This window comes from Bolinopsis microptera, chromosome 13 (genome assembly GCF_026151205.1).
Source record: "Bolinopsis microptera isolate Bmic1 chromosome 13, MBARI_Bmic_1.0, whole genome shotgun sequence".
Classification (NCBI taxonomy): Eukaryota; Metazoa; Ctenophora; class Tentaculata; order Lobata; family Bolinopsidae; genus Bolinopsis; species Bolinopsis microptera.
Window position 1 is genome coordinate 4,379,799 of NC_087084.1, and position 20,801 is coordinate 4,400,599.

At 40.2% G+C, this 20,801-nt stretch overlaps 2 protein-coding genes across 3 annotated transcripts in view; both read right to left on the reverse strand.

Moving 5' to 3' along the window:
- Positions 1-20,801, reverse strand: part of LOC134825063 (LIM/homeobox protein Lhx3-like) — a 667,636-nt gene that overhangs the window by 125,295 nt on the left and 521,540 nt on the right. The window lies entirely within an intron of this gene.
- The window catches only part of LOC134825124 (uncharacterized), a 35,786-nt gene that overhangs the window by 11,770 nt on the left and 3,215 nt on the right, over positions 1-20,801 (reverse strand). The window contains exon 3 of one of the 2 annotated variants that reach the window (XM_063837265.1): positions 2,956-3,085. In XM_063837265.1, coding sequence (XP_063693335.1) covers positions 2,956-3,085 — 130 coding nt within the window. Of the gene's footprint in view, positions 1-2,955; positions 3,086-18,696; positions 19,104-20,801 lie in introns of those variants that run through there. The other variant, XM_063837264.1, reaches the window with a different exon arrangement.

Genomic DNA, 20,801 nt, shown 5'->3' on the forward strand with positions numbered 1-20,801 from the left:
CTCATAAGGCATGTTCCCATAGTGGGCAACTTTCCTATTTCCAAAATTGCGGTCATATGTTGTGTTGTTGTCCAAATGCGCAGCTTGAAACTGTTTAAATAAATTTTCTGCATAAAGTGTATAAGGCATGATACCTTCAGGCTCCAGGTTACTAGTACTGCGAGTTGTTGAGGATGGTGTAGGTAGGATGGCAGGAGTCGGCAGGAGGGGGACGTCACGGGCTGCAGGAGCTGCTGGCTGTTGTAGGTCTTTAACGAGCGTCTGGGCACGGACTACGTTCTCCTTCAGCTGCTCCAGTTGTTTGTTTGCTTCCGACACGTGCCTCGCAAAATTAGAGGTTAATTTGTTGAGATCGTGTGTTAAGTCGGTGCTGTCTTCTATGACTACTTGTTTAAAATGTTCAGTAAGCGAGTTACTTTTACGTATTTTGCCTCGAGCTTTGATGAACTTCTCATTACAAGTTCTTTCGAGTTCAAGTGTCATTTGATCTTCCGAGAGCTGATCAACAAGGTCAAGGCAGAGTTGTGGGCAAAACAAGAAAATGAAAATTAATGTAATAAGATACATTTGATTATGGCACAGTCAATCTGTCTCAGTTACTAACCATACCAAGAAGACGATGAGCCGGCCAAAATGATAAATGTTCAGACCAAACGGACGAAATAATCAAACATCTAGAGATCTAGATTCTAGAGCTCATGAATTCTAATGAGAGCAGTAGGGGTGTCAGTCAGCTGATAATAGAACTATTTTATGATATCATTCCCATATGAGGAGGTAATAATGGGTAATTATATCACACCGGGATCAATAAGTCTTATATCTGACAATGTCTTGTCCTTTGTTCATATTGAAATGAAGCAGTCCCGTGTTATAAATAGAGGTATTATACTGAGTACCGGTATCTTGGCCATCATTAAATCTTTTCGAAGTACGGAAATTTGTAAGAGAATGGAATCTAATTTATTTTGTACCCAGTGGAGATTTAAAAAATAAATTTTCTGCATAAAGTGTATAAGGCATGATACCTTCAGGCTCCAGGTTACTAGTACTGCGAGTTGTTGAGGATGGTGTAGGTAGGATGGCAGGAGTCGGCAGGAGGGGGACGTCACGGGCTGCAGGAGCTGCTGGCTGTTGTAGGTCTTTAACGAGCGTCTGGGCACGGACTACGTTCTCCTTCAGCTGCTCCAGTTGTTTGTTTGCTTCCGACACGTGCCTCGCAAAATTAGAGGTTAATTTGTTGAGATCGTGTGTTAAGTCGGTGCTGTCTTCTATGACTACTTGTTTAAAATGTTCAGTAAGCGAGTTACTTTTACGTATTTTGCCTCGAGCTTTGATGAACTTCTCATTACAAGTTCTTTCGAGTTCAAGTGTCATTTGATCTTCCGAGAGCTGATCAACAAGGTCAAGGCAGAGTTGTGGACTAAATGACTTCATGGTAGTTTGAGTGCCCCTATCTACCGTACCTGTGTAAAGGGGGTCTGCCAGGTAGCCCTTAGAGTCTGCGGTAGCGGTGGGCGTGCCGCTACCTGGCAGCCCGAGAGTCCGTTGAGAAGAAGTTGGAGTGTTTGTAGTGGTATCCATGGTCAGTCAGCAAGGAATAATTCGCGTCGCACAGTCGGTCTTCTTATCAGTTTTAATCCATTAGCGAATTTAAACAAACGTATTTAAAAATTGCAAATGAGTATCCTGAATACGAACATTGCAGAGTAACGGCCCTGTGAGGGAGTGAGATGGTCCTGAATACGAACATTGCAGAGTAACGGCCCTGTGAAGGAGTGAGATGGTCCTGAATACGAACATTGCAGAGTAACGGCCCTGTGAAGGAGTGAGATGGTCCTGAATACGAACATTGCAGAGTAACGGCCCTGTGAAGGAGTGAGATGAGTGAACTAATGAATTGTGCTATTAGTGACTTGACAAATGTGGAGTTAACCACTGTTAGGATGATTGCAAGTAAGGTAGCGGTGTTATATTATACCTGTCCCCTATAATAATGATATACTGCAGCTAGTTATTATGTTAATTATAAATTCAGCTGTCATAATGTGAGTTATGATTTGCCAGTTTGCCACTGTGAGGAGGCTGGTATTGAGCAATTCTCACTGGCCAATGTGTGTATGTGCTCCTTCAGCAAGATGATTGTTGAGGGCAAAACAAGAAAATGAAAATTAATGTAATAAGATACATTTGATTATGGCACAGTCAATCTGTCTCAGTTACTAACCATACCAAGAAGACGATGAGCCGGCCAAAATGATAAATGTTCAGACCAAACGGACGAAATAATCAAACATCTAGAGATCTAGATTCTAGAGCTGATGAATTCTAATGAGAGCAGTAGGGGTGTCAGTCAGCTGATAATAGAACTATTTTATGATATCATTCCCATATGAGGAGGTAATAATGGGTAATTATATCACACCGGGATCAATAAGTCTTATATCTGACAATGTCTTGTCCTTTGTTCATATTGAAATGAAGCAGTCCCGTGTTATAAATAGAGGTATTATACTGAGTACCGGTATCTTGGCCATCATTAAATCTTTTCGAAATACGGAAATTTGTAAGAGAATGGAATCTAATTTATTTTGTACCCAGTGGAGATTTAAAAAACAAAAACTTTAAAATTGCTATAATATTATACATATGAAACGGAATCAAGTCAGTCCGCTATTGCCTTATCAAAATGAAATGCAAATTGTAAAAGCAAAAAGATTTACACTGGCGCTGCATCGATCCCTCACACTGCACCTTTACAATTCAGCTCATTACATTAATTTCAGCATGAACCTTATATATCTAATCTACACTTGGGGTCTATCATCCACAATACCGTACCACCATGAAGCATTCCTTCCTTATACGCGATGGTATTTTAACACGAGTTTTTAATCAACTTTTAGTAAGTCAGCGTTTTGACAGCGATAATATGTTTTACCATTATATTTGTACCTGCAGAATTTCTACGTTGTCTTGGAGCACCTCTGGTTCGGGTTCTGGTGGTATTCGCAGGCCTGGTGGCTACTTCCTTCGTCTCCATGCCTTTGAGTTGGCGATTTGTATTAATTGTGTATGATCTGACCTTCGAGGTTAATCCAAAAGTTAGAAATATCTTATTAATCTCCATGGAGATCGTTGATTATTCAAGAGCTTCATGCATTTATTTAAATCGAATCAACCCTACTTGATTCAGATCAAAATATATTAATTATGGAAATTCAACACTATAAATGAAGAGGAAACTAGATCATCAAGACAATCTAGATCTCCTATCTACGATTATACCACATCTTAAGTCTAAAACAAGCGATAGCACATTCCACGCTTAATAACCTAAACCAAACAACCACGCTCGGGAAAGATAACCCAAGCGGGAAAGAAGTGATGATCATCTTTACAGAAGAGAAGAAAAATAGGCCAAATAAGCTAATCGACAGCTGCGCTCAGAACATAAACGATATGATCTGAATTAAAAGATGTCAACATTAACCCTGACAATGTGTATGTAATCGGCAATTTGAGCACCGCGTGCTAGGAACAGCCCGCCAGTATCCTGTCTGGACACTGGTCACGTGACCAATCAGCCCACGTGGCCAATCAGCCGGATTTAAACATGTGTAGTTCTACTGGACAAGTGCTTGGTTATTTAGGAGTAAACACGTGTGGAAGGAGTGAGGTCAATTAGCAGAAGGGAGGGTTAATGGAGTCATGATCACACCAGGAGTAGGATAATTCATCTTCCTACAGGGTGGCAAGGAGGAGTAACAACTGTGAGCACTCGGCAAGGAGGAGTAACAACTGTGAGCACCTTAGGTTCATTTTAGCCAACTTTACGTCAGGGCGTACGTGTTTCCCTTCTCTTTGATATGATATCGTGCTGTTTAACTGGAATTAGGTCTAACCGAGCACTGATCTAGAGTCGGCTAAAAACCGGTCTGTAGCCGCCTAAGAGTCGGTCGAGATCAGCCGAACTATAGCCACCTAAGAGTCAGTCTAGAGCCGAGCTATAGTCGGCTAAGAACCGGTCGAGAGCCGAACTATAGCCACCTAAGAGTCAGTCTAGAGCCGAACTATAGTCGGCTAAGAACCGATCTATAGTCGGCTAAGAACCGGTCTAGAGTCGACTAAGAGCCGATCTATAGATTCGGCTAAAAGAGCCGGGTTATGACCGATTTACACCGACTAAGAGTTGGCAGTGAATATATTATTCAAACCAGCTGCTTACCATCTTTAAAAACAGCTCATGTATATTATATATGTATGTAGTAAGCTAATCCTTTTTAAGAAACAACTCTTAGAAGTGCCGGAGTCATGTGAACACCACGCGTGTTATGTGAACACGTGGTATCAGGATTATAAAGGAGTTGACTAAACTTAATTGTAGAGAAGTAGGACGACCCAATCTTACAAACGGTTAGGAAAACTAAAAACACAACAAGTCGGAAGAAATAAATGTAAAATTAATATTTTCACTGGATAAGCTGAACCATCCCGGAAGTTAAGTGAAATTAATGACGGAATGATAAGAAGACACGTATATTATATAACGAGAGTAAAACTAAGAGAGTAAAATTAACGTGATGCATGTAACTGTGTGGGGAGCAGGGTAGAAGGAGGTGGTGAGGTTTGTTTAACCCGGCCCCTGCTACCTGGATAGTAATCTAATTCTACTTACGATAGACACGTATTAAATTCCACTGATCTAACCATCTCAAACCGTTATAAAACTACCTAATAGACCGATATTTAATGTTAGTATTACGTTACTAGTGTATTTTGTGTTAGAAAATAGACAGTGCATTTATGTTGATGTTATGTATTGTGAGTTACGTGATATGAGTAGTTTCTGTTGAGTGGTATGACGAATGCGGTAAATAATTTGATAATAATGGCTCTTTTAAAGCCCCCTCCCGGGTTGCAACATTGCCATGTTACGCAAATAATTGCCGCGCTAACGAAATATTTGCCATCTTAGCAAAATATGCGCCGTGTTATGATGTATTTGCCAGGCTGCGCGTGATGATGCAAATATTTCATAAGGAGGCGAATTTTACGTTAGGAAAATGCGCATTCTTAGCAAAATATTTGCCAAACGGTCAGACGCGCGCTGCACGCTCCTTTTTAGTTTGTTTACGCGAGAATGAAATCTTCGCATTCTTAGCAAAATATTCGCCTCCTTATAATTTATTTGCGCGAGAGTTAAATCTACGCTTTCTTAGCAAAATATTCGCCACCTTATAATTTATTTGCGCGAGAGTTAAATCTACGCTTTCTTAGCAAAATATTCGCCACCTTATAATTTATTTGCGGGAGAGTTAAATCTACGCTTTCTAAGCATAATATTTGCCGCCTTATAATTTATTTGCGGGATCAGAGTCAAATCTAGCTACGCTTTCTTAGAAAAATCTTTGCCACCTTATATTTTACATAACTTCATTTGTGATAGGAATTAGGATCATATGCTGCTTACGACTCTGCAGTGGATCACATACTGTAGGTATACGTGGATTGAACTGACCCGAAGGAATTATGATCAGTGGATCGAAATACATAACGTGACCGACGAATCGCGTCCACAAGATCACTTCGAAATAAGTAACGTGAACCGGCCTGACGAATCACTTGATGAGTTTATGATCCAAAAGAAGGATAGAATCTGACCTGAACTTGGAAATAAGATAGGATATTGTGTCGCACTGAATATAATAGAGTACGCTACCTGGATTGTAGTGCGACACATACTGTAGTCAGTGTAGTGCGAAAGATTACTTTTATAGTGTTAGCAGTTAAAATTCTAAACTTCATCCCGTTTCAAATATCAAACCACAGTACGAATTATTGCACTAATGCCGGTTATAATGAGGTCTAAAACACACGCTCAAAGTTAAAGTGTGTTTATATTTACCAATTAAACTTTAGTTGATGTTAACTTGTTAATTATAACTGTGTACGAGTACGACTACCTACCTACCTAACAGTAACCGCTTCGATTTGTTTAACAAAACATCATTTTCCGAACTAGAGTGCGGTACCTATGACTTAGACTTTACTCCGCTAGAAACAACAAAATTTAAACAATTGGACAGTAGCGAATCTACCTAGCGAACTTTAGTGTTAGAACTTAGCGGTGACCGACAACTAGGAACCTCTCATTCCGGCCTCCCACAGCTAGGTATCACATGACATGGCCCAATCAGTGACGTATCATTTGTGATGTGATCCATATTATTCACATGACAGTTTAGTAAGTAGTTGTGTCTGAGAAGTGTTTGAGCTCTCGGCATGTGTTCACATAACGGACGTGAGCCAGGTCCAAAAGGGGCTGGTTCTCGTATCCAAGGATGTGAGCCGAGCATGCACTGAAGCGGAAAGCTGCTGAACAGCCCAAGGCAGTAGAGCCAAGGCGTCCGGATCTGCACAGCACTCTGAAGCGAAGACCTCAGAAGAATTCCTCCTTCCTTCTACATGCACCTCCACGAGACGGGCCCTTTGTTATCTTCGGCGGGAAGACAGATCGGAATGTACGAGTCGTTGCCTTCTTTACAGCCCGGAACCTTGCTACGCTGGCATGGTAGCAACTGGATTGCAGACGGCACGTTTTACGTCGCCCCGAATATATTCACCCAGAGCTATACGATTCATGCTGTTATTGACCAGAAATTTTTGCTGTGAAATCAGTGGATACCTGAAGATTGAGAGATGGACGCCTCGAGATTGTTCTACAAGGGCCCCCGACTGTTTAAACCAACAAACTTTTTGTGAATTACCTAAGTTATGTTTGTAAACAGTAAAATAACTAATTCGTCAATCATGGATATGCAGATGATCCATTTTCTCTCAAAACTTAAAACTCCGTAATATTTTAAATCGATTTACTCGCGCATTCTTGGAAAAATAATTGCCAAACAGTTTTACGCGCGTTGCACGCCCCTTTTTGGTTTGTTTACGCGAGAATGCAATCTTCGCATTATTAGCAAAATATTCGCATCCTTATAATTATTTGCGCGACGCAAATAAATCTTCGCTTCCTTAGGGAAATATTCGCCACCTTATAATTTATTTGCGAGAGGATTCAATTTGTGTTTTTTATGTTCGCGCAGTTCTTAGCAAAATATTTATCTGAACGAAAGCTCAAAATTTACCGAGAAATTGACCGTCTAATTAATCTATTTTGATGACTGTTTCTGACCTCAAAATTTATGTTTTATAGTTAATACGAGCAACAAGCAACGCCAACATGTAGGTATATTGTATTGATTCTTCGGTTCTACAGCTCTTGACCTAGGGCTGAAACCGTAAGATCGAGGCAATCCTCATCTCAACTGATCGAACTTGATCGGAGAGCAGAGTACGACAAAACACAGCAGGTACCTAAGCAATTCATTTTTGTGACTGTTCCTCACCTGTACAACGTTGCACGAGAAATCGATTTAAATTGGTTTTACAGCCCTAATCATGACCTACGGAGTTGAACTTAAGCTGAGACCGAAAGATCGAGGCAATCCTCACCTTCAATGATCGAACAGGTACTACTAACATCGATCACGTGATATGACCGTAAGTTGACCCGAACTAAAGTCAACTACCTTCTGAACACGCACTAAAGTCCACCAGGGAAATATATTGAAAAATATATTTTGTCAAACTCGAAGAAAACTTCTTGTGAATTACCTAAGTTATGTTTGTAAACAGTAAAATAACCAATTCGTCAATCATGGATATTGGATATGCAAATGATCCAGTTTCTCTCTAAACTTAAAACTTCGTGATATTTCAATCGATTTTACTCGAATTCTTTAAAAAATATTTGCCTAATAACGGTCTGACGCGCGTTGCACGCTCCTTTTTAGTTTGTTTACACGAGAATGAAATCTTCGCATTGTTAGCAAAATATTCGCCTCCTTATAATTTATTTGCGCGAGAGTTAAATCTACGCTTTCTTAGCAATATATTCGCCTCCTTATGATTTATTCGCGCGAGGATTGAATATGCGCGTTTTTAAGTTCTTACTTCTTAGCAAAATATTTATTTGAACGAAAACTCAAAATTTACCGAGAAATCGACCTTTTTATTAACTCATTTTGATGACTGTTTCTGATCAGAAATTGCACGAAAAATCGATTTAACTAGGTTTCAGAACCTATAAACAATTCTTTATCCGTCAAAATTGATTTTTTATAGTTAATACGAGCAACAAGCAACATATATTTTGATCCTATTATATGGTTCTACTCATGGTATGACCTAGGGAGTTAAGCTGAAACCGAAAGATCGAGGCGATCGAACAAGTAGGTACTAACACAATTTTCAGATAGAAATGTTCGTTGCAATATTATTTTTATTGCAGCTTTGCAACTTGAGCGAAGTAAAGAACAAAGTACGAAAAAACACAGCAGGCAAGCAACTCATTTTGGTGACTATTCCTCATTTAACTGCTAACGTTGCACGAGAAATCGATTTTAGTTGGTTTTAAAGCCCAATAACGCTTTTACGCTTCATTAGAGACCAGAGAGAGAGAGAGAGTCAGGACCAGAGAGAGTCAGGATCAGAGAGAGTCAGGACCAGAGCGAGGCCCAAAATCATAGAGAGGCAGGACCAGAGAGAGAGAGAGTCAGGACCAGAGAGAGAGAGAGAGTCAGGACCAGATAGAGAGTCAAGACCAGAGAGAGAGTCAGGACCAAAGCAAGTTTGAAACACAGAGAGATTCAGGACCAGAGCGAGGCCCAAAATCATAGAGAGGCAGGACCAGAGAGAGAGAGAGTCAGGACCAGAGAGAGAGAGAGTCAGGACCAGAGAGAATCAGGACCAGAGAGAGTCAGGACCAGAGACAGCCAGGACAAGAGACACTCAGGACCAGAGACAGTCAGGACCAGAGAGAGAGAGTTAGGACCAAAGAGAGTCAGGACCAGGAGAGAGATAGTCAGGACCAGAGAGAGTCGGGACCAGAGAGAGAGAGAGAGAGTCAAGACCAGAGAGAGAGAGTCAGGACCAGAGCAAGTCTGAAACCCAGGGAGAGTCAGGACCAGAGAGAGAGAGAGAGAGAGAGAGAGAGAGAGAGAGAGAGAGAGAGAGAGAGAGAGAGAGAGAGAGAGAGTCAGGACCATAGAGAGTCAGGACCAGAGAGAGAGAGAGCGAGTCAGGACCAGAAAGAGTCAGGACCAGAGAGAGTCAGGAACAGAGACAGTCAGGACAAGAGACAGTCAGGACCAGAGACAGTCAGAACCAGAGAGAGTTAGGACCAAAGACAGTCAGGACCAAAGAGTGTCCGGACCAGAGAGAGAGAGAGTGATCAGGACCAGAGAGAGTCAGGATCAGAGAGAGTCAGGACCAGAGAGAGAGTCAGGACCAGAGAGAGAGTCAGGACCAGAGAGAGTCAGGACCAGAGAGAGAGAGAGAGAGAGAGAGAGTCAGGACCAGAAAGAGTCAGGACCAGAGAGAGTCAGGACCAGAGACAGTCAGGACAAGAGAGAGAGAGAGAGAGAGAGAGAGAGAGAGAGAGAGAGAGAGAGAGAGAGAGAGAGAGAAAGAGAGAGAGAGAGAGGGAGAGAGAGAGAGAGAGAGAGAGAGAGAGAGAGAGAGAAAGAAATTCAGGACCAGAGAGAGAGTCAGGATCAGAGAGAGAATCAGGACCAGAGAGAGCCAGGACCGACCAGAGAGAGAGAGTCAGGACCAGAGAGAGAGTCAGGACCAAAAAGAGAGTCAGGTTCAGAGAGAGAGTAAGGATCAGAGAGAGTCAGGATCAGAGAGAGAGTCAGGATCAGAGAGAGAGTCAGGATCAGAGAGAGAGTCAGGACCAGAAAGAGAGTCAGGTCCAGAGAGAGAGTGAGGATCAGAGAGAGAGTCAGGATCAGAGAGAGAGTCAGGATCAGAGAGAGAGTCAGGACCAGAGAGAGAGTCAGGACCAGAAAGAGAGGCAGGTCCAGAGAGAGAGTCAGGATCAGAGAGAGAGTAAGGATCAGAGAGAGAAAGTCAGGACCAGAGAGCATTAGTACCTGTTCGATCATTGAAGGTGAGGATTGCCTCGATCTTTCGGTCTCAGCTTAAGTTCAACTCCGTAGGTCATGATTAAGTGATTAGGGCTGTAAAACCAATTTAAATCGATTTCTCGTGCAACGTTGTACAGGTGAGGAACAGTCACAAAAATTAATTGCTTACCTGCTGTGTTTTGTCGTACTCTGCTCTCCGATCAAGTTCGATCAGTTGAGGTGAGGATTGCCTCGATCTTACGGTTTCAGCCCTAGGTCAAGAGCTGTAGAACCGAAGGATCAATACAATATACCTACATGTTGGCGTTGCTTGTTGCTCGTATTAACTATAAAACATAAATTTTGAGGAACAAGGATTTGTTTATAGGTTCTGAAACCTAGTTAAATCGATTTTTTGTGCAATTTTAGGTCAGAAACAGTCATCAAAATAGATTAATTAGACGGTCAATTTCTCGGTAAATTTTGAGCTTTCGTTCAGATAAATATTTTGCTAAGAACTGCGCGAACATAAAAAACACAAATTGAATCCTCTCGCAAATAAATTATAAGGTGGCGAATATTTCCCTAAGGAAGCGAAGATTTATTTGCGTCGCGCAAATAATTATAAGGATGCGAATATTTTGCTAATAATGCGAAGATTGCATTCTCGCGTAAACAAACCAAAAAGGGGCGTGCAACGCGCGTCAAACTGTTTGGCAATTATTTTTCCAAGAATGCGCGAGTAAATCGATTTAAAATATTACGGAGTTTTAAGTTTAGAGAGAAACTGGATCATCTGCATATCCATGATTGACGAATTAGTTATTTTACTGTTTACAAACATAACTTAGGTAATTCACAAAAAGTTTGTTGGTTTAAACAGTCGGGGGCCCTTGTAGAACAATCTCGAGGCGTCCATCTCTCAATCTTCAGGTATCCACTGATTTCACAGCAAAAATTTCTGGTCAATAACAGCATGAATCGTATAGCTCTGGGTGAATATATTCGGGGCGACGTAAAACGTGCCGTCTGCAATCCAGTTGCTACCATGCCAGCGTAGCAAGGTTCCGGGCTGTAGAGAAGGCAACGACTCGTACATTCCGATCTGTCTTCCCGCCGAAGATAACAAAGGGCTCGTCCCGTCTCGTGGAGGTGCATGTAGAAGGAAGGAGGAATTCTTCTGAGGTCTTCGCTTCAGAGTGCTGTGCAGATCCGGACGCCTTGGCTCTACTGCCTTGGGCTGTTCAGCAGCTTTCCGCTTCAGTGCATGCTCGGCTCACATCCTTGGATACGAGAACCAGCCCCTTTTGGACCTGGCTCACGTCCGTTAAGTGAACACATGCCGAGAGCTCAAACACTTCTCAAACACAACTATTTACTAAACTGTCATGTGAATAATATGGATCACATCACAAATGATACGTCACTGATTGGGCCATGTCATGTGATACCTAGCTGTGGGAGGCCGGAATGAGAGGTTCCTAGTTGTCGGTCACCGCTAAGTTCTAACACTAAAGTTCGCTAGGTAGATTCGCTACTGTCCAATTGTTTAAATTTTGTTGTTTCTAGCGGAGTAAAGTCTAAGTCATAGGAACCGCACTCTAGTTTGGAAAATGATGTTTTGTTAAACAAATCGAAGAGGTTACTGTTAGGTAGGTAGTCGTACTCGTACACAGTTATAATTAACAAGTTAACATCAACTAAAGTTTAATTGGTAAATATAAACACACTTTAACTTTGAGCGTGTGTTTTAGACCTCATTATAATATACACAATATCCTATCTTATTTCCAAGTTCAGGTCAGATTCTATCCTTCTTTTGGATCATAAACTCATCAAGTGATTCGTCAGGCCGGTTCACGTTACTTATTTCGAAGTGATCTTGTGGACGCGATTCGTCGGTCACGTTATGTATTTCGATCCACTGATCATAATTCCTTCGGGTCAGTTCAATCCACGTATTATACAGTATGTGATCCACTGCAGAGTCGTAAGCAGCATATGATCCTAATTCCTATCACAAATGAAGTTATGTAAAATATAAGGTGGCAAAGATTTTTCTAAGAAAGCGTAGCTAGATTTGACTCTGATCCCGCAAATAAATTATAAGGCGGCAAATATTATGCTTAGAAAGCGTAGATTTAACTCTCCCGCAAATAAATTATAAGGTGGCGAATATTTTGCTAAGAAAGCGTAGATTTAACTCTCGCGCAAATAAATTATAAGGTGGCGAATATTTTGCTAAGAAAGCGTAGATTTAACTCTCGCGCAAATAAATTATAAGGAGGCGAATATTTTGCTAAGAATGCGAAGATTTCATTCTCGCGTAAACAAACTAAAAAGGAGCGTGCAGCGCGCGTCTGACCGTTTGGCAAATATTTTGCTAAGAATGCGCATTTTCCTAACGTAAAATTCGCCTCCTTATGAAATATTTGCATCATCACGCGCAGCCTGGCAAATACATCATAACACGGCGCATATTTTGCTAAGATGGCAAATATTTCGTTAGCGCGGCAATTATTTGCGTAACATGGCAATGTTGCAACCCGGGAGGGGGCTTTTTAATTGGTATGTAATTAAAAGCTGTGCTAATGTTTCCTTTGAAAATAGATAATTTGCAGAAATCTCCGTTTTTCATTTTGTCAGTTTGGTTTAAAAGAACATATCTTTTGTAATGGTATTATGTTAATGCGGAAAATAAAGATATCACTGCATATAACAGTGCTGTATTGATCGTTATAGGTATTGAGGTATTTGTAGGTACATGCCACTCGCAAGATGTTTTAATTATTAGTTTTATCGTTTTTGCCATGATATGAATATTTCAGAGACGAGATTTTCTTCTATATCTTTTAACAACAGCTTCACTATTTATCCTTTTGATTTTAAAACATAAACCAGCAGCTGTAGCTGGTAGCTATCCCGATTGGTTCACATGATAGGTGATTATGATGAGCTATACAGATGGATAATGTGCAGCCATATGGAATGGAGGAGGAGGAGGAGGAGGAGGAGGAGGAGGAGGAGGAGGAGGAGGAGGAGGAGGAGGAGGAGGAGGAGGAGGAGGAGGATGGGTGATTATGATGAGCTACGGATGGATAATGTGTAGCCATATGGAATGCAAATGGCCGGTGGGTTTGAAAATTGCACTCAATAAATTTACTGCAAAATATTATTACAGCGAGACGCTTATAACTTGTGTTGTTCTTCATAATTGACTAAATGCTCTCATCAACAAATTTTAATCGATCTGTAGCTTCACTTGATGAGCCTAACTGGGATGAAGTCTGTGCTAATTAGAGGTTGTAGAGTGGCATGGTGGTGATTTAGGTGTATTTCTTGGCAAACACTCTCACAATATCAAGAAACACGCCAGTCTGGCAGCGAGGAAGTTTGGGATTTGATAGGAAATTTAGTGTCAAAGAGGAAATTTTTTCCCGATCCATAACTCCTGCGCCAAAGGCACAAAAGAGTCAAGGACAAGGGTTAGCGAATGAGGTTTTTTTCGTAAGTGGTAGCTTGCGACCGTCGTGCCTGTGTTCTTCCATATGTCGCTCACGTTCCTAATATAACTGCGCAAAGTTATTTTGCGAGATATGAATTAAATTATTATTTGTTATTGGCGCGCGGCGCTGAACTGATCAAGTAAATCAGTAATTTCACCATGTACATATCCCACTAGGCACTAATTGATAGCATATTATTTCAAGTTATAATTACTATTTTGCACAGATCCGTGTCATATCAGGTTGCATAAACAATAAACATATTGCATATGGGTACAATGTTACATACGTCTTGGTATGTTATCTTAGAGTCTTAGAATCATTGCCAAGTAGATTAGGCTGTTATCACGACTCACTATGGCGATTAAAACGGTTTTTAAAAATCAATGTTGATCATAATCAATTCGAAATGCCTTCACTTTGAAGCTTCAAATACTGCCTGATGATGTTTTATCGAGTTAAGGGGGGGGGGGGGGGGGGGGGGGGGGGGGGGGGGGGGGGGGGGGGGGGGGCCGGTGACCGAACTTTTGAGGGGGTCCCGGACCCCAACCGCCAAACGGTGCCCATATTTGGTCCAAATTAGGCTCAATTTAGCCAAATACCCAGAGCATGCCCAAAACCGAGATTTATGTGCTCTTCTTGTAGCTAGTGGTCTCTTGAACTCGTATATGAATTTTCATCAAGATTGGACAAAAAATGACTGAGTTATGAGCCAAAAACCATATGACCATATTTGGGCATACGCACCAAATTTGATGCCAGGCAAATTTTGGAATTTGGCCGCCAAATTTTTTTAAAGGCCTAACTTAAAATTCCAATACAAAACTTAAGGTCGAAATGCGATTCTACGTTGATTCTGAAAATTTCATGTAAAAATATTGAAACCCTATTGAGTTCTATTGTTTTGAGCGAAATCAGTTTTGCAAATATCGCGAACTGAGATATGGGCGGTTTTGTTCATTTTTTGCGATTATTTAAACACAGAATCCACATAGAGAATGTGTAGTATAGGCTTACCTTCCATATAAAGTTGGTTTCATTCAAAAATATTGATATTTGACCAATTTATGGGCCAAAATCGATCAGGGGGGGGGGGGGGGGGGGGGGCCGGTGACCGAACTTTTGAGGGGGTCCCGGACCCCAACCGCCAAACGGTGCCCATATTTGGTCCAAATTAGGCTCAATTTAGCCAAATACCCAGAGCATGCCCAAAACCGAGATTTATGTGCTCTTCTTGTAGCTAGTGGTCTCTTGAACTAGTATATGAATTTTCATCAAGATTGGACAAAAAATGACTGAGTTATGAGCCAAAAACCATATGACCATATTTGGGCATACGCACCAAATTTGATGCCAGGCAAATTTTGGAATTTGGCCGCCAAATTTTTTTAAAGGCCTAACTTAAAATTCCAATACAAAACTTAAGGTCGAAATGCGATTCTACGTTGATTCTGAAAATTTCATGTAAAAATATTGAAACCCTATTGTATTGAAACCCTATTGAGTTCTATTGTTTTGAGCGAAATCAGTTTTGCAAATATCGCGAACTGAGATATGGGCGGTTTTGTTCATTTTTTGCGATTATTTAAACACAGAATCCACAGTTAGTTAGATACTGAGCTGATAATCATAGAGAATGTGTAGTATAGGCTTACCTTCCATATAAAGTTGGTTTCATTCAAAAATATTGATATTTGACCAATTTATGGGCCAAAATCGATCAAATTTGGTGCGTATGCCCAAATATGGTCATATGGTTTTTGGCTCATAACTCAGTCATTTTTTGTCCAATCTTGATGAAAATTCATATACGAGTTCAAGAGACCACTAGCTACAAGAAGAGCACATAAATCTCGGTTTTGGGCATGATCTGGGTATTTGGCTAAATTGAGCCTAATTTGGACCAAATATGGGCGTGGCTGCCCCGCGGGCACCGTTTGGCGGTTGGAGTCCGGGACCCCCTCAAAAGTTCGGTCACCGGTCCTAGTTTGTTGGTCAGCTGCTATCTCGAAACCAAGTTTCACAAAAAAATCAGGGTGAACCCCCCCTTTTAAGTAGCCCAGTATGAGAGCTAGAGAGTATTTAAAAAAAAAGAAAAGTTATACGAAATGTTTGTTTAGCAGGAGCTTTCAAAATACACGTATAAATCGTCTTCAGCTTAGATGGGAGATCAAATGCTTGTTGGACATGTCCATATAAGATGGGGTAGCAAACGCACGAAAACTTCATAATAAATCTAATATGTGTAGTGTGCTAGTAATTCCAGTAAATTTTGCGATTTTAGCTTCACAAATACAATGTCATAACTTAACCAATTAAATGCAGCTGAAGTTAGAGAGTTAAAGGTTTGGACAAAAATATGGACAACAGTACAGGACACAGGTGGTCCACAGTGCATTTGGGTCATTATTATAACGGAAAGTAGGGTCGGAGAGAGAGGTCGGACTTGTTCTAGCAACTCCCTAGCAACTCCCTAGTCAAGGCAGCCTAGCAACGGCAGCCTAGCAACGGCAGCCTAGCAACCTAGTCACGGCAGTATTCAAGCAGCCCGACAGGTGTTCCAGAACTAAATGTGTTAATGTTAACCCTAACCCTAACCCTAGCTAACCCTAACCCTAACGTTAACCCTAACCCTAACCCTAACCCTAACCCTAACCCTAACCCTAACCCTGTTCGAAAACACTTGTTCGGGAACACCTGTCTGGCTACTTGGATACTGCCTAGTTTTAACATTAACAAATGCGTAATAGCTCCGCACAACAAGGTTGTGATTAGGGGAACTATTGGAGATGTTCGTGTTAACTATACTAGTGTTTTAGTTAACTATACTAGTGTTTTAGTTAACTATACTAGTGTTTTAGTTAACTATACTAATGTTTTAGTTAACTATACTAGACAGCAGAGTGTAGGCACTGGTGTTTTAGTTAACTTTCTGAAAATAACTAATGTCTAGATTGAAAGAATGGAAAAATGTTTTTGAGAAAGGAAGCACCTTAAAAGGTAAAGGATGATCTTTCCAATTATCTACGATCGTCGATTATACGACAAATCCTTTGATGTTAGAGGGGTAAATATATTGCAAGAAATTCACTTATAAAATATCGCATGATAAGAGCCTTTTCCTTGTCGCAACAAACGGGAACACTAAAACGTTTGCCCCAGAATCATTACAACAATGCGACTAATAAATAATGTTCCAATCCGGATATTACAAAAAATCACAATTATATTGTCGCACGGAATTGGCAGATCTCACAGCATGAAAATGGTAATGTCTTTCTCAGAATGATTAGAGTAACTAAAACGTCAAGCTAAACGTCCAACTAAAACTTCTTCACTCTGGACAGGATCTGGGGTTTAAGTAACGAGTGGGCTGTGACGTCACACGAGCCTATGATTATCATTTCAACCTGCCAAAACTCACCGGGGTTAATTTAGAAAAAGTGGTCAGTTTCAATTAAAAAGCTTGAAAATCTTAATTGGTTTGTTAATGGATCTTAATTGGTTTGTTAATGGATTTATGAGTGGTTGAAGTTTAACAAGATCTTAATCCTAATGCATTTATTAATTATCAATATAGATCGGAAACAAGGGCATCATACCTTTTCCGACTCAACCATAATAGAATAAGCAAAATAAGCGTCGAAAAAATGCAAACCACGGACATTGCTCTTGCTGTTCCACTCCTCCGGGGAAAACTAATATTGATTAGCCAGATCAGAGTTTACCCTGCGCATGATCGCAACTTGTCATTATCCAAATCAATATAATATCTGTGTGGAACATTACAAAGATCTGGCAGCACAATCTTTATAATCATATGGTTGCTTAGTAACCGTAGACTCACCGAATATGTTGACAAACTTGGATCATGCGTATTTACAAGATTGCTTGTGTATTCATGTTGGTTTGTTGATGAGCACGTGTTAATATCGTGATCGTTCCGTCCTTATGCTATTATACCAAATACTCATTTTGTCCGGTCTCATATTAACGGATATCCTAAAATAATGATCAACTTTCATGAAAACATTGTGTTATTACTTTGATTCGTATTTAGCGATAGTATGATCAGAGTTAGGACGATTGCCGGTGGAGAACCGCAGATAACCGAGAAATTGCAATGTGGTGATATTTCTACAATACTATCAGTAAATTGGAAGCTCCCACTCCGCTCCCTGTTTTAATTTGTATGTGTTTTAATAATGGAAACCATAAACTACTAATAATATAAGCTTATAAGCGCATATAATATTGCCAAAAGATAATCACGAATTTAACCTTAATGGTCCCTTTGCATTTTCAAAATTAAGATCACCATCTCATTTATGAAATGGTTGTAAAGCCGAGGAATATTATAATGTCAAACCAATTTTGTAATGACTGCATCAGACAGATATACGTCTGAGGAATATATCCCAAATACCACGGACCAAGTTTTATCTTTTACAGCTGGCGGTATCTTGTCAACGAAACCGACCAACCAATTATCAAATTATAACATTGCACAGCGGAGTAAAGTGAGTATCGGTTAGCACGGGAATCTCCCCAGAGCAGGCTGCTCTCTTAGACTGTCCAGTGTTCTCAAATCGGCATCTGTCTGATCACTTAACAGACTTCACCATGGTTTAATTCATCTCCCAAATGTCATTCATTAATTACACTGACATGTCTACGCTGACGAGACATAGTGTTACAACATAATATATAGATGTTTGCATTGATGTTTTACAATAGTTTGGAACGAAGAAGTGGGGTATTTTTGAAGGATTTATTTGAGTAAATATTCAAGAATTAACATACTCCTCTTTTTTACGGTGCACTATGATATTCGAAACTCCAAATGATTATGGTATCAACGTGCTTTACTTTTGGTATCGATCATAAAAGTATGTAATAGATAATTAAATCTTAGAAAATAGTTCTGTTAGTTGTCGGATAATATGCTTCGTCATTTTAACCTTGAGTACTGACCTCCATCATAATCTTTCAAGGGGGGAAATAGTGTCTCAGTGACTGTATATTTTAAGAATACTATTTAAAGTATTACAAATAAAATAACATTAATTATAATTAATAACATAATTAATTAAAATTAACAGTAGTTATAATTAATTACGTAATTAATTATAAACAACAGTAGTTATAATTAATTATAATTAATTATAAAAAACAGTAGGTATAATTAATTATAATTAATCATGAATAACAGTAATTCCTACCTTCTTGATCCTGCAGCTCAACTAGCCCGTACCCATTGTGCTGCATGATCTCAATATACTGCACGTTATTCTCATGAACATTGTTTCTACCGTTGACAGTTTGTTTTGCGTGATTAACCGGCGGGGTATCACTTTCAAAGACACGCCGTTCAATCGTACAGCATATCAGGTTCCCCATGATGTTCCTTCAGGCGACGCAGATGCTTTCAGTGTTCTGGTGCAAAGTCTTTCGGGTGCAATATCTTGATAGTCTGATTATTATCTTTGAACTGAGTTTGATGTTTGTTTTGTTCGATGCAGCTAACGAAACTAGCTTTTAAATGGAATCAGCAGTTTCTGGTACAAGGGCTGAGGGGTGATTTTGAAGAAGAAGAAATGGCCGACAGCGGTATCCGTTTCATCAGGTGCACGCTAGAAGTTTAAAAGGATTATTGAAACAATATAAACATTAAACGAATCAACTGTAACTTATTAAACGACGCAGTCATCACACTATTTCCAACAACTGCCTCATGTCAAGAAAAATAGGGGAAAAAAAGGAAAAAAAATGCAAAGAAAAGCTATGATATTTAATAAAGTATAGACAAATAGATAGCAAAAGGGGGTTAACGGAACCGTCACATAACCACTCCTCCCTGCCTAAGTACGGAGCAGAAACCTTGTTAATAATAGTAATACCACAGTCTTGCTGAACTATAGTACCTAAAGTAAGTAACTAGTTACTTATTTTAGGTACTACAGTTCAGCAACATATCAATATGGCTTCGCCTCGAAAGAAAGCCGAACAATTGACTCAATGCACAACTGAAAGAGAAAGAGTATAAGCTATGGCGCTGCATGGTGACAGAAAGCACACGGTTTAAAACGGTTATACAATACATAGGGATCCCCTTACAGATAGAACGTCAACAGCTTTTTATCAATGTCAGCAGAATAACCTCTTAAATCGAGCATGCTCAGAGCAGGTATAGGTACCATATTATCTGAGTTACTGGTAGGCTTATAATGTCTGCTAAACTTTTTGAGGTACTGCACATCCACGCAACTATAGAACAGCTCTCACGTAAGTGATAGATAGTAAATAATTTAGTAAATTGGGCTGCTAATGTTTGAAATACGTTTTGTGCGTCACGGACTATGGAAATAATGCACTGAGTAAAGTACAATATGAAACTTTCACCTCGGAATAGAACGACAATTTCTAATGCAAGAAAAACTGTGAGGAAATGCATAAACCCGGTCATTATAATTAACTGGACAACCATTAGGAGGGAAATATCCAGAAATAAGAGCTAGACACGGTGGAAGTACATGAAAAACTCGTTTATTTTTTGGTACACTCTCGACTAAATACCTGTTCATTTAATGGCTCCAAGTCTAAAATCCTCATTACACACACAAACCACCCCGGCATCGAAAATTTCAGTCCAGCTCTCAAAAAGTCGGGCAAATCCCACGTCACGTGACCACGTGACCCATCATCCACGTCACCATGGCAACGATCAACAGATCCTGCCCAATTATTACCGGTATCTATTAGCTAATCACTGACAAAATTGGAGTTTTCTACATATTTACATTTTGCTAGATAGTCCAGGCCATCATCACCACACACACTTTTCACGGTATTTATATTAATAGCGACTTTACCGATAAAAAATGGACTGAACCTCGGTTATGTCGTTGACTTCTGACAGTGGTATCGGGAAATTACATCTCCAGAGCACAATGGGAGTGTCCGAGGAACTGTTGCTTCCGTCTTCCGCACTATTTACCCGCATATCGTTAGAAATAACCACTTATCTACCGGCTACCGCGTACAAACAGTACCTAATTACACCATGTTGAAAACATTGGTAACGTTGGTAACGTTGGTAACGTTAGTAATGCTGGTAACATTAGTAACGCTGGTAACGTTGGTAAAGTTGGTAACGCTGGTAACATTATTAACGCTGGTAACGTTGGTAACGCTGGTAACGTTGGTAACGCTGGTAACGCTGGTAACGCTGGTAACGTTGGTAACCCTGGTAACGTTGGTAACATTAGTAACGCTGGTATCATTAGTAACGCTGGTAACATTAATAACGCTGGTAACGCTGGTAACA